General features: G+C 41.7%; 1 protein-coding gene across 1 annotated transcript in view; it reads left to right on the forward strand.

The window, feature by feature from the left end:
- The first annotated feature begins 264 nt into the window (after window positions 1-264).
- Window positions 265-13638, forward strand: part of SMU1 (SMU1 DNA replication regulator and spliceosomal factor) — a 33221-nt gene continuing 19847 nt past the window's right edge. The window contains exons 1-4 of the mRNA XM_066367841.1: window positions 265-390; window positions 4808-5018; window positions 6691-6843; window positions 8236-8346. Coding sequence (XP_066223938.1) covers window positions 365-390; window positions 4808-5018; window positions 6691-6843; window positions 8236-8346 — 501 coding nt within the window. The 5' untranslated portion in view covers window positions 265-364. The remainder of the gene's footprint in view (window positions 391-4807; window positions 5019-6690; window positions 6844-8235; window positions 8347-13638) is intronic.

A 13638-nucleotide genomic window follows, 5' to 3' on the forward strand; every position in this document is an offset into this window, starting at 1 on the left:
CTGTCTCTGCCCCCCCAAAAAAAATTAAAAAAAACTTTTATATATGTATATATCACCCAGTATTGTAAATTCAATCCTATCTTTAAATATAATCAACTAATTGCATCAAATGAAAGCAGAATTTCCAAACCAGTGCTTCTAAGCAAAGATTCCCTTCCGAGAAGAGTCTGGAGAAATCTACGGAGCAGGAAAGAATACTGCTTTTTGCGGCCCCTACAGGCCCCGCCCCTCACGTACACCACTTCTAGGGCGGGCGTAGGACGTCGAGCGGAAGTGACGTGAGGCAGCCGCCGGAGGTGGCGTTGGTGTGTTGCGCGAGTAGGTCTTAGAGTGGATTGGGGCCTGGGCCCGGCAGTGTACCGTAATGTCGATCGAAATCGAGTCCTCGGAGTGAGTCCTGCGGCGGCCGGGGGGTGAGGGGGTGGGGGTGGGGGTGGGGGTGGGGTGGAAAAAGGATGTGGAATGGAAGGTGGTTCGGGGCAGACGTCGGAGAGGCTAGGGAGTGGAGGGGCATTTACTTGCCCACAAAGACGTTTCTTGCATCTGGCTGCCTCGAAGGCGGGCCCATAAGGAAGTAGCGGACGAGAAGCCCAAAGCCCCGTGGGAGGCGGTGCGGGCCCGGAAGAAGGATACCCCTTGAAGACCCGAGTTCTGGCCATTGCCGACTCCTGGCGTGCTATTTGATCAAATTACTTTTCCAGACTGGATTCCAGTCTGATTATTCGCGCAGGGGGGCTTGGACTCTAAGCCTTCCTGTTCTTCCTGCCCCCGTTAAACAAATGTGATTCGTTTATTCTGTGCTTACATGGCCCCTTTGCTTTCCTCTGCACATCACTTAACCCAGTATTGCCACTGTTTCTCTGTCCACTCTACTGGCCTGTATGGGCGCCTAGAGACTCCTTTTTCTTATCGTCCCAGTCCCTGTCACACCATAGAGCAGGGGTCGGGAACCTATGGCTCGGGAGCCAGCTGTGGCTCTTTTGATGGCTGCATCTGGCTCGCAAATATTTAATTAAAAAAATGTTTAAAATATAAAACATTCTCCTGTATTACAATCCATTCATTTTCTACCGCTCATGTTCATGGTCGGGTGTTGTATGGCTCTCACGGAATTACATTTAAAAATATGTGGCGTTCATGGCTCTCTCAGCCAAAAAGGTCTCCTACCCCTGCCGTAGAGGCTCGATTACGGCCTTTGCAACGAATAAACGACTAGCTATTTTATCAGGCTCTATGTGCAGCTGAATTTTGATTGGTCTGTAAGCTCTGTGTAGCTACAAAGGAGAAACAGAATCTGGAGATTGGGCCAGAATAATGATAGTTTGAAGGGATGGGGGGGGGGGTGGAACTAATGAGTGACTAAAAGAGGTGTTTAGTGAACTTTTCCAGGACATCATCTTCTACCGTGCCTGTACCAACATTTAATTAAATCATCAGACTTAACATTTGTGTTCTGTGTGTAAGTAAGAGAGAAGACTTGTCCTGAGACCTGCCATAGGATGAAAGGAGGTTTATTTATTCAACAAATATTGAAGTTTACTATGTACTATTCTAGATCCTGGGGATATGGTAGTGAACAAAACAGACAAAAATCCTAGCTCTTATAAATGTATGTAGTGATTAGGGAAGGCGAACAACAGACTAAAACAGTAAGTGAAATATGAGGCTTAACGGATAGTGATAAGTATTGTGGAGAAAAATAAAGCAAAGAAGAATGATACAGTTAAGTCAAGGGCAGAAATTTGAAAGGATTCATTCCATGCTATGGGACCTGAATAATAGTTGCCCAGTCTTGGGCTGTGCTACATTTTTTATTATCAATAATAGCTACTATTTACTAAGTATTTTCTGTGCTAGCCATGCTATAAGCAGTATAGTCAACTCTAACCAAGCCTACAGGGTAGGTATTTTCTTAACAGATGAAGAAACAGGCAGAGATAACTGACTCACCCAAGCCCACAGTGACAGAACTTTGATTAAAATCCCAGCCAATCTCCCAGGTTTTAAACTCTTTATGTATTCCATTATATTTGAAGGAAGTAAATTTTACTTTGATTATGCTAAGTAAGAGATCTTGACAGGAAGTGTCTTATTTTGGGAGTGCAAATGAAAGTGTTGTAAGGAGGATATAGCAGGTACTAAAATATCAGGGGTCTAAACCTGGTGTCTCGTAAAGGAGCCATAAGAAAAAAGACTACTGCAAATAGTTTCTGTCTACAGCGGTGGTTTTTTGTTGTTGTTTGTTTGTTTTTTCTTTTCAGAGACAGAGAGAGTCAGAGAGAGGGATAGATAGGGACAGACAGACAGGAATGGAGAGAGATGAGAAGCATCAATCATTAATTAGTTTTTTGTTGCGACACCTTAGTTGTTCATTGATTGCTTTCTCATATGTGCCTTGACCATGGGCCTTCAGCAGACTGAGTAACCCCTTGCTCGAGCCAGCGACCTTGGGTCCAAGCTGGTGAGCTTTTGCTCAAACCAGATGAGCCCATGTTCAAGCTGGAGACCTCAGGGTCTCGAATCTGGGTCCTCTGCATCCCAGTCCGACTCTCCACTGCGCCACCACCTGGTCAGGCTACAGTGGTTTTAAAAAGAGAGTTTGCTTTCCTGTCAGGGATATATGCTCAAGAGCCACATTACCAGTTTGAATCTTCATTTTACCACTTATCTGTTACTTGGTGAGATCCTTATCTGTAAAATATGTAGACATAATAGTAATAACCTACTTCATAGGATTGTTTCGAGGAGGATATCAATCAATATGTCTAAAATGCTTAGAACAGTACTTGGTATATTAAAAACATAATAAACATTGGTTATTGTTTTATGATTATTTCTCCTCAGAGATAGTTAATTAAAGTCCAATCTAAAATTCCTTCCGTGTGACAATCTGACTCTATACTAGTGCTGTCTAGTAGAAAGACAGTGTGAGCCACATTTAAGGAAAGAGAAGGAAAACACTGTATCACAGCATCATACAGTGAACTTTTTGGGGTTTTTTTTTTCTGTTTGTTTTTTTTTGTTGTTGTTTTTTGTTTTTTTGTATTTTTCTGAGGTTGGAAATGGGGAGGCAGTCAGACAGACTCCCGTATGTGCCCGACCGGTATCCACCCGGCACGCCCACCAGGGGGTGATGCTCTGCCCATCTGGGGTGTTGCTCTGTCGCAACCAGAGCCATTCTAGCACCTGAGGCAGAGGCCACAGAGCCATCCTCAGCGCCCTGGCAAACTTTGCTGCAATGGAGCCTAGGCTGCGGGAGGGGAAGAGAGAGACAGAGAGGAAGGAGAGGGGGAGGGGTGGAGAAGCAAATGGGCGCTTCTGTGTGCGCTGGCCAGGAATCGAACCCGGGACTCCCGCACGCCAGGCCTATGCTCTACCACTGAGCCAACCGGCCAGGGCTAGTGAACTTTTTTTTCCCCTTCTTTTCAAGAGGAGGGGAGATAGAGAGACAGACTCCCGCATGCACCCAACTGGGATCCACCTGGCAATCCCTGTCTGGGGCTGATGCTCTGCCCATTTGGGGCCATGCTCGCAACGGAATTATTTTTAGTTCCTGAGGCAGAGGCTCCATGGAGCCATTCTCAGTGCCTGAAGCCAATGCACTTGAACCAATTGAGCTATGGCTGCAAGAGGGCAAGAGAGAGAGAGGGAGAGAGAAGGAGGGGAAGAAGTAGATGGTCATTTCTCCTATGTGCCCCGACTGGGAATTGAACTGAGGACATCCTCACACTCGCTGACTACCACTGAGCCAACTGGCCAGGGCCCATACAGTGAACTTTTATAGTATATATAAAGATTCTTTACTATGCTCATTGAATCCAAGATCAAGAAATTTTAACTATAAACGACGTTGAAAATGGTTGCTTATTCTCTCAATATTTGGCAATTATCTGACTCCTCTTTTTCTTGGGAAACTGAATTTACAATGTTTTTATTTCACTTCTGAAAATTTGGTGATAAAGGCAGTAGTTAGGTGTTATTTTTGCAAGTGAGGACATGTAGCTTTGCTTTACTTTTTTTTTTTTTGAAGAGAGAGAGACAGAAAGAAATGAGAAGCATCAATTCATAGTTGCAAGTTGCATCATTTTAATTGTTCATCGATTGCTACTCATACATACCTTGACTCAAGCTGAGCCAGTGGCCCCTTGCTCAAGCCAGAAACCTTTGTGCTCAAGTCAGTGACCTCAGCATCCCAGGTTGATGCTCTATCCACTGCACCACCACTAGTCAGGCTGCTTTACTTTCTATACAGTATAGCTCTACTTACTTGTGTAAGTAAATAGGGATCATTAAGATTAAATAGGGATCACCAAATCCGTATTAAGAAAATCTTAAATCATGTCTTTTGGTTATCGTTTAGAAAGTGAACCAAATCATCCTACAAGCATTTAGAGTATTTGTGTCAATGACTAGACTAGGTTTAAATATTTTGGTAAAGTGTGCAACAGTATAATTTTATGAATTAATGAGAAACCTGGCATAGTAAAAAGATCTCTGGCCTTGGAAGTAAGAGAGTCACTTTGGTACCAGTTCCCTTTCTGACTGAGACATTGGGAAAATTATCTTCCCCTCTCTGAACCCCCAGTTCTTATGTTTCTGAGATGGAGCTAGGACCGGATGGCCCTAAAGTCCCCTAGAACTTAGATTCCTTGGTTTTTGGAAAGTTTCCCGTAGATGAGAAAGAAATGAAAAGTAGATAGTGAAAGGAAGATGGCTAAGTAGGAGAAATAAGTTGGCATGGGCTTACTTTGTGGCCTGTCTGGTGAGTGAGGATCCCTGAACTAGATGCCTTGCTTTCTTTTTCCAGTGTGATCCGTCTTATCATGCAGTACCTGAAGGAGAACAGTTTACACCGGGCATTAGCCACCTTACAGGAGGAGACTACTGTGTCTCTGAATACTGTGGACAGCATTGAGAGTTTTGTGGCTGACATTAATAGTGGCCACTGGGACACTGTTTTACAGGCTATACAGTCTTTGAAATTGCCAGACAAAACCCTCATTGATCTCTATGAACAGGTAAGAGTGGAGGTGATGCTGATTCCTGTGGGTTGGTTAATGTGGGCCTCCTGACTGGGAAGCATTAGTGAGCATTCCTTCAAGCACTATAGGGCTGTAATAGTTCTTAAAACTTTCACTGTCAAGGCCTGAGTGCTACTTTGTATTTTTTTCTCTCTTGGAAAAGCCAAGATTTTCCCAAATTGAAAATATTTCTTTTTTTTTTTTTAATTAAGATTTTTTTATTAATTTAGAGAAAATAGGTGGGGAGAGAGACAGAGAGAGAAACATAAGTTTGCTGTTCCACTCATTTATGCACTCGTTGGTTGATTTTATATGTGCCCCGACTGGGGATCAAGCCCGTAGCCTTGGAATATTGGGACATTGCTCTAACCAACTGATCTATTTGGCCAGGGTGGAAGTATTTCTTAAGTGATCATTAAGTGAACTGTTCTGACATCAATTATTCTGATACCTGCTAGTATACTAGAATTCATTTCTGGCACTAACCACTTAAAATTAACACAGACCCCCAGAGCTAAAGGCTAAGTTCTCCGTAACATTGCCTTAATTTCAGATACCAGTTACACCTTGAGGTCTCAGGCCACCCACAGTTCTGATTGACTACAAATTTGGGGTCCCAAGACCCTCTCAGAATTGATAATTCACTAGAATGACTCACATAACTCAGGAAAGCACTATATTTGTGATTGCAGTTTTGTTATCAAGGATACAGACTGTAACCAGCCAAAATAAGAGACATATAGGGTGTGGTCTGGGAGCATCCTAAACACAGCTTCCAGTGCCCTCTCCCCATGGACTCTTGTGTCTCTCTGACCTGGCATAGGAATGTATTCACTAACCAGGGAACTCCATTGGGGTCGCATTCTATCTTCAGTTCCCTGGAGATTGAGATGGCTCGAAGCCAAAACCCTACAATCACATGGTTGGTTTTTATAGTAACCAGCCCCCTTTCTGAGCTACCTCTTTAGCGCAAACTCAAGTGTGATGCAGGAGGCTCATTAATAACAAGGATACTCCTGTCATTGGCAAAATTTCAGGGTTTTAGAAGCATTGGACCCGGAAATCAGGACAAAGACCATACAAATGACATACAGTAGAACAGAGTGGAATTTCTGGACATAAGAATGTAGTGTTTATAAAAATAGCCCTGTCTGGATAGCTCAATTGGTTAGAGCATCATCCTGAAGCACAGAGGTTGCTGGTTCAATCCCTGGTCAGGGCACATACCGGAACAGATCTATGTTCCTCTCTCACTCTCTCTGTCCCTTTCTCTCTCACTAAAATTGATAAATAAAAAAAAAAAAAAAATAGAGTAGTTGGTTGGTTTCTTTCCAATCCACATGAATTCAGTAATTCCCCAAAGAAAGTTTTGGTGCCTGGAGAAAGATTTCTCTGGAGCCCGTGGAGATACTATCTTTAGTTTTCTTCAGCATCTGTATTCTGAAAGGTAGCTGGAAAGGAGAGGAGATTGGTAGATAAAAATGGAAGGTGGAAGTTGAAGGATTGAAGCTATTACTTACAATTACTTCAGTTGTCCATCTGAAAAGGAGGAGCATTTCCCAGTATAGGAAATCACTTTGACAGGCTATTTCTGCATAAGGAGTTATACTGGAAAAGAACTATTACCAAGAGACTGCATTGAAATGACCATTTTCTTTCACTTTTCTAGGTTGTTCTGGAATTGATAGAGCTCCGTGAATTGGGGGCTGCCAGGTCACTCCTGAGACAGACTGATCCTATGATCATGTTAAAACAAACACAGCCAGAGCGGTATATTCATCTGGAAAATCTCTTGGCCAGGTCTTATTTTGATCCTCGTGAGGTATGACTGTGGTAATGAAAAGAAACTTGTTAATTTTGAAAACGTGTAATAATGCAATCTTTTTAAACCATCTGATTAGGTACTTTTATGATTTTGATTTCATTTTTGATAATATTTTTCTATTTATCTATGTTGTTTGAAATTTGCATATGTTAAAGAGATTAATCTTGTTCAGTTTTCTGAGTATTGGAGGGTCTTCCCTTCCCCACATACCCCATTTTAGACTTTGTGTCAGTTAGTACAGAAGCAGAAAGTTTATTCTGATATCATTTCTTTTTTTTTTTTTTTCTATTTTTCTGAAGTTGGAAATGGGGAGGCAGTCAGATAGACTCCCTCATGAGCCCGAGCCGGCCGGGATCCACCCGGCATGCCCTCCAGGGGGCGATGCTCTGCCCATCTGGGGCATCGCTCTGTTGCAACGAGCGCCTGAGGCAGAGGCCATGGAGCCATCCTCAGTGCCAACTTTGCTCCAGTGGAGCCTTGGCTGTGGGAGGGGAAGAGAGAGACAGAGAGGAAGGAGAGGGGGAGGGGTGGAGAAGCAGATGGGCACTTCTCCTGTGTGCCCTGGCTGGGAATCGAACCCAGGACTCCTGTACGCCAAGCCGATGCTCTACCACTGGGCCAACTGGCCAGGGCCTGATATCATTTCCTCATTAGCCCAACTACTTGTCTGGCCCTTAAATGCTCCCTGACTGCTGGTATATTCACTGTGCATTTGTGTCCCTTAACCCTGATGATTGCAGTTTCCTTTAGGCTCGCCCTTTCAGTTCTTAGAAGCTCATGCTTTTACTTCTCAGCTGATTATGCTTACTGGTAGTACGTGGTGACTGATACTCTTTTTATTCTTTCACAACCTTTTTTTGTGTATAGTTTCATTCTTTCTCACTCAGCCTTTTACTAGACAAAATGGGAGGAAGAAGAATTTGATAGACACTGGATAATGGAAATTTAGGGTAAACTCACAGAAACCGTGAGGATAAAGAATTGCCAAGTCAAGATTTAAGTTAGAGGTAGTAAGGAATTTCTGGGCTGGGATCATTTCACTGAAATTACTAAAGACTATAAAAGAATTCTTGGCTCTTCAGATTTTTCAAAAACTGAAAACAACCCTCTCTTTGATGTAGCTTACTTGGACTCTATTCAGAAATAACTCTGGATTGACTGACCTCAGTTCTCCCCCAGCTCATACTTTTGAAATGAAAGTGGGTAGAATTGGAAAGTCATTTAAAAATCTAATTGATTTAATTAACCCCCTGTTCAACTGGGCAGTTTCTTTACATATTTTCCTTTTTTGGGTGTTTCTGCTTGGCGATTATTGTTTTTTTTAAATTAAGCACACTCATATTTTGCAGCCATTTCTTATAAGTAATGCTACCCCTTCTCCTTTTTCAGGCATACCCAGATGGAAGTAGCAAAGAGAAGAGAAGAGCAGCAATTGCTCAGGCCTTAGCTGGGGAAGTCAGTGTGGTGCCTCCATCTCGTCTCATGGCATTGCTGGGACAGGTAGTTAAAGTCCGTGGAACTGAAATTACCCTGTATGTAAACTATACTGTATGAGCTAAAGAAATCAGATATCCTGATTATTGAGGACTGCCTGCAGAGCTGTTTGTATTAACAGCTGTGCCATGCCACCTTCATTTTTCCTGAGAGAGGCAGGATAGATGAGTGGTTAAGAGCATAAGCTCTAGAGTCAGAGTCAGGGTGACCATAGAATTTACCATTTCATCTAGGATAACTTAAGGGCACTGTTCATTGTGCCAGGATACTGTCCCAGGCAAGTTGAAACAAATATTTACCCTAGTTAGAAGCCAGGCTTTCTCACTTGCTAGCTATGTCGTCTTGGGCACATTACCTAACTCTTGTGATCCCATTTATTTATCATAGTGTGTGGTAAGGATTAAATGAGATTATGTACTTAAAGCTTTCTTATATTGCCTGACATCTTGTAAACACTCAGTAAATGGTAGCTGCGAATGGTGATTTCTTTTTTTTATTAGTAGCAGTATTACTGGTGGTGTCATTATTATTATATAATATGCAGATGTTTTATAAATAGCACAGGGCACAAGTGATTAATAGAGCTGTAAATAGCCTTTTTGCACTAGATCTGCATTTAGAAAGGGGCCAAAAAGCTATTTGTACCTGACCAGGTGGTGGTGCAGTGGATAAAGCATCGGACTGGGAGGCAGAGGACCCAGGTTTGTGCTCCAAAGGTAGTTGGCTAGAGTGCAGGTTCACCACCTTGAGTGCGGGGTCACTGGCTTGAACGTGGGATTGTAGACATGACCCCCTGATTGCTGGCTTGAAGCACAAGGTTGCTGGCTTGAGCGCAAAGGATGCTGGCTTGATCCCATGGTCGCTGGCTTGAGCAAGGGGTCACTCACTCTGCTAGAGGGCCCCCCCCCCCCCCCCGGTCAAGGCACATACAAGAAAGCAATCAATGAACAACTAAGGTGTTGCAACAAAGAATTGATGCTTCTCATCCCTCTCCCTTCCTGTCTGTCTGTCCCTCTCTCTCCTTCTCTCTGTCTCTCTGGCTAAGAAAAAAAAGCTATTTGTTACAGGTTTGTAGTACTTCTGAGATATAAACTTAAGCTGCTTTTTTTTTTCTTATTTTACTTTTTATGAAAGTAGTCAATTTGCATAATTTAGGGCTTTCAGTGAGAAATAGGCTCATCTGTCCTCCATCTCTGAATCTTAATTCCTACAGTCACTTCTAACTCCTGACATTTACTTTCATAGCTAAACTATTATATTTATACTGTTGTATCTTGACTTTTTTTTAAAAGACATTAGCTATTGACTTTGTTTAATGGAAGATGATTTATCTCATACTGAGTTCCCAAAACACGCACACATTCTTCTTCCTCTAGATTTTCAATATAGCTATACCACACTTTTCGTTAAATTGGTTCAGTGTTTACATTATCTTTACATAAGTACTGCTCATAGCCAATAATAAATACATTTAATTTCTTACATAATTTTTATGATTCCTTGAAATAATTGCTTAATTTTTTTTTCTTTTGCTTAGTTTGAATTTTTTTTTTTTTTTTTTTTAGCAAAACCAACTTAAATTTAATGAGATTCTGACTTTCTGATCGTTGGTTGCTGGGGATTTGGAGAAATGTTGAGTTTAATACTTTCCTTCGGCTTCTAGGCACTCAGTGATATGTTCTCTCTATGGGCTCACATGATGTCTCCTTAATGTGTGTGTGGGAGGGCTTTTCCTTAAGAAGAGGACATACCATCATTCTGAGTCAGCCGTGGCTTTGAAAGGAGCATTGGTTCAGCGTAGGTGAAGCATTGCAAGATGTCCATCATGTTCCTAGCTCTAGTACAGTTGGACATTGGTGTCCCAGTGTGAGCCACTATTGGTTTTTGAGATGAAATACATTTTCTGTACTTTGAAGAAGCTTGTGGTTTTACTTTCTTTGTTTCAGTTACCTGTGGTAAACCGCAGTCCTAAAATATTAAATGAAAAATTCCAGAAATAAGTTTGTAAGTTTTAAATCACGCTGTTCTGAGTAGTGTGACGAAATCTTGTTCCATCCCACTCTGTCCCACCCAGGACATGAGTCATCTTTTTGTCCAGCGTATCCACACCATGGATGCCATCTGCCCTATAGTCACTTAGCAGCCATCTTGTTTATCACATTGACTGTTGAGGTATCTCAGTGCTTGTGTTCAAGTAACCATTGTAGTAGCCTAATTCTTTGTCACAATGCTTATGTCATACACCTCACTTTATTTTATCGCATAGACATTGTATCAGCTAACATCACAAGAAGAAGGGTGAGTACAGCACAATATTTGAGAGAGCACATTCACATAATGTTTGTTGTAGTATATTGTTATATTATTCTGCTATTGTTGTTGATCTGTTATTATGCCTAACTTATAAGTTAAACTTTATCATGAGTAGGTATGTATACGAAAAAAAGAGTATATGTAGGATTTGGTACTGTTCAGTTTCAGGCATCTACTAGGGGTCTTGGAAAATATCCCTATGGATAAGGGGGGACTATTGTACTGGGGTTTGTGAATCTGAAACTTAGCTGTGAGGTTTTGGCTAGACCTGTAGCTCTGTAAAGTGCACTAGTGGTTGAAGCCATACATATAAATATAATACCCTGGAATGCGTGGAGAATAAGAAAAGTAAAAGTTTGAGAAGAAGCTATAGAAAACACTTAAAGTGACGAGAGTGAAGAGAGAAAGGAACAGCCAGAGAGATAAAAGGGGAAGCTGAGAAAATAGAATTAGATAAGCCAAGAGAGGAGTTTCAGGAAGATGAGTATTAAGGTCATAGCAACTAAGGAAGTTCAAGGTTATAAAGGAATCTGGTTTTGACGGTTGGGATATTTGAGATACACCTCCAATGGAAAGGAAGACAAGAAGGTATGTTGTAATGAGTTAGGATTTAATTAACTGAGAAGTGAAGACAGTGTAGACGGCTCCTGAAGCTGGTGGTCAAAGGAAAACAATGACAGTGATGAGGAGTAGAGAGGGCAATAGCTAAAGAACAGAGTAAGAGGGGATTTCTTTTCTTTTGAAGATGGGAGTGATTTGAAACTTACAGACTAATGGTAAAGAGCAAGCAGAGAGTACACATTGATTGGAAAGAGGCCTTGAAATTTTTTCTTACCATTGTGGTAAACCATGAAAAATAAGTAACATGAATTTTGGAAAGATATAAAATTAATAATACTTAGAAACATTAGATATTTAAACTATAATAATTATAGACTTAATTTAAAAGTTTGATATTGTCAGATATAAGTTAATTGCATTCCTTTATATTAGTAGTAGCCAGTTAGACAATTAGTGAAAAAACAGCTTTTGTTTTTAACAACATAAAAGGTCGAAATTCTAGCTCTAACTTTCAGGAGAAACAGGTGATTTTCATTTTTACTTTATTTTTGTGACAGACAGAGAGAGGGACAGATAGGGAAAGACAGGCAGGAAGGGAGAGAGATGAGAAGCATCAATTCTTTGTGGCGGCACCTTAGTTGTTCATTGATTGCTTTCTCATATGAGCCTTGACCGGGGGGCTACAGCAGAGCAAGTGACCCCTTGCTCAAGCCAGCGACCTTGGGCTCAAGCCAGCAACCATGGGGTCATGTCTAAGATCCCACACTCAAGCCAGCGACCCTGCACTCAAGCTGGATGAGCCTGTGCTCATGCCAGTGATCTCAGGGTTTCGAACCTGGGTCCTCTGCATCCCAGTTTGACACTATCTACTGCGCCACTGCCTGGTCAGGTGGTGATTTCCATTTTTAAAAAAGGAAAAAACCGCCTGACCAGGTGGTGGCACAGTGGATAGAGCGTCGGACTGGGATGCAGAGGACCCAGGATTGAGACCCCGAGGTCGCCAGCTTGAGTAAGTGCAGGCTCATCTGGTTTGAGCAAAAAGCTCACCAGCTTGGATCCAAGGTTGCTGGCTTGAGCAAGGGGTTACTCAGTATGCTGTAGCCCCACGGTCAAGGCACATATGAGAAAGCAATCAATGAACAACTAAGGTGCCACAATGAAAAACTGATGATTGATGCTTCTCATCTCTCTCTGTTCTTGTCTGTCTGTTCCTGCCTCTCCCTCTCTCTGACTCTCACTCTCTGGAAAAAAATAAAAAAAAATTTTAAAAAATTAAAAAGGCAAAAACCTGTCAAAACTTAGAAGAAGATTTGAGTAAATGATTGAATATTGATTTTCCTGGATAAGACTGACCATTGATATCAGTTCTTAGATTTAAAGCAGTTATAACAAAGATCACAGTAGGATTAGAACTCTTTCAGGAAAGCATTTTAGTGTTCATCTGGAAAAATAAACTTGGATGTATATTCATTAAGGAAATTGAAAAGGAAGAGTGTTGACAGCATACTAGTCCTAGAAATTTTAAAGCATTTAATGAAGGTTCCTAGTCTGAATCATTTTGATACTTGGCATAAGAATATCTGTTGCAGTCAGTGCAACAACAGTGCGAGAAATTGATCCTATTATAAGAATTGAATAGATGATAATGGGAATGTCAAAAATCCTAGGAATAGGAAAAGATTATTCACCTTTTTGGTTATGGGATACTTTAAAATGGGGGGAAAGGTCAGCTCAGAGCCTTCTCATGTTTTATACAGCATAATTTCAGATAGACTGAAAATTGTATATTTTAAGAAAATAGAGCCCTGGCTGGATAGCTTGGTTGGTTCGAGCATCATCCCGAAGTACAGAGGTTGCTGGTTTGATCTCGGTTCAGGGCACATACAGGAACAGATTGCTATTCCTCTCTCTCTCTCTCTCTCTCTCTCTCTCTCTCTCTCTCCTTCCCTCCCTCCCTCCCTCCCTTCTTGTCTTGCTAAAATCAAGAAATAAACATAAAAAAAGAGAAAATAGAAAAACTAGAAGATAATATAATTTATCAAACTCTTGATAGGGAAGAACTTCCTGTGATTAGGGAGTAAATATCTAGGTAAAGGTCAGCAAATTTAATCATTTAAGATGCAAAGAAGGCCCTGGCTGGGGCTCAGTGGATAGAACATAGGCCTGGCATATGGACGTCCTGGGTTTGATTCCCAGTCAGGATACACAGGAGAAACAACCATCTGCTTCTCGCCCCCACCCTTTTCCCCTTCTTTCCCTGTTCTCCTCCGGCAGCCACTGGCTCTATTGATTTGAGTGTGGTCTTGGGCACAAAGGGTAGCTTGGTTGATCTGAGTAAGTCAGTCTCAGGTGCTAAAAATAGCTTGGTATTTGAGCATTGGCCCCATATGGGGTTGCCAGGTAGATCCTGGTCAGGGAGTATGT

The sequence above is a fragment of the Saccopteryx leptura genome, chromosome 2 (genome assembly GCF_036850995.1).
Source record: "Saccopteryx leptura isolate mSacLep1 chromosome 2, mSacLep1_pri_phased_curated, whole genome shotgun sequence".
In the NCBI taxonomy this organism is placed as follows: Eukaryota; Metazoa; Chordata; class Mammalia; order Chiroptera; family Emballonuridae; genus Saccopteryx; species Saccopteryx leptura.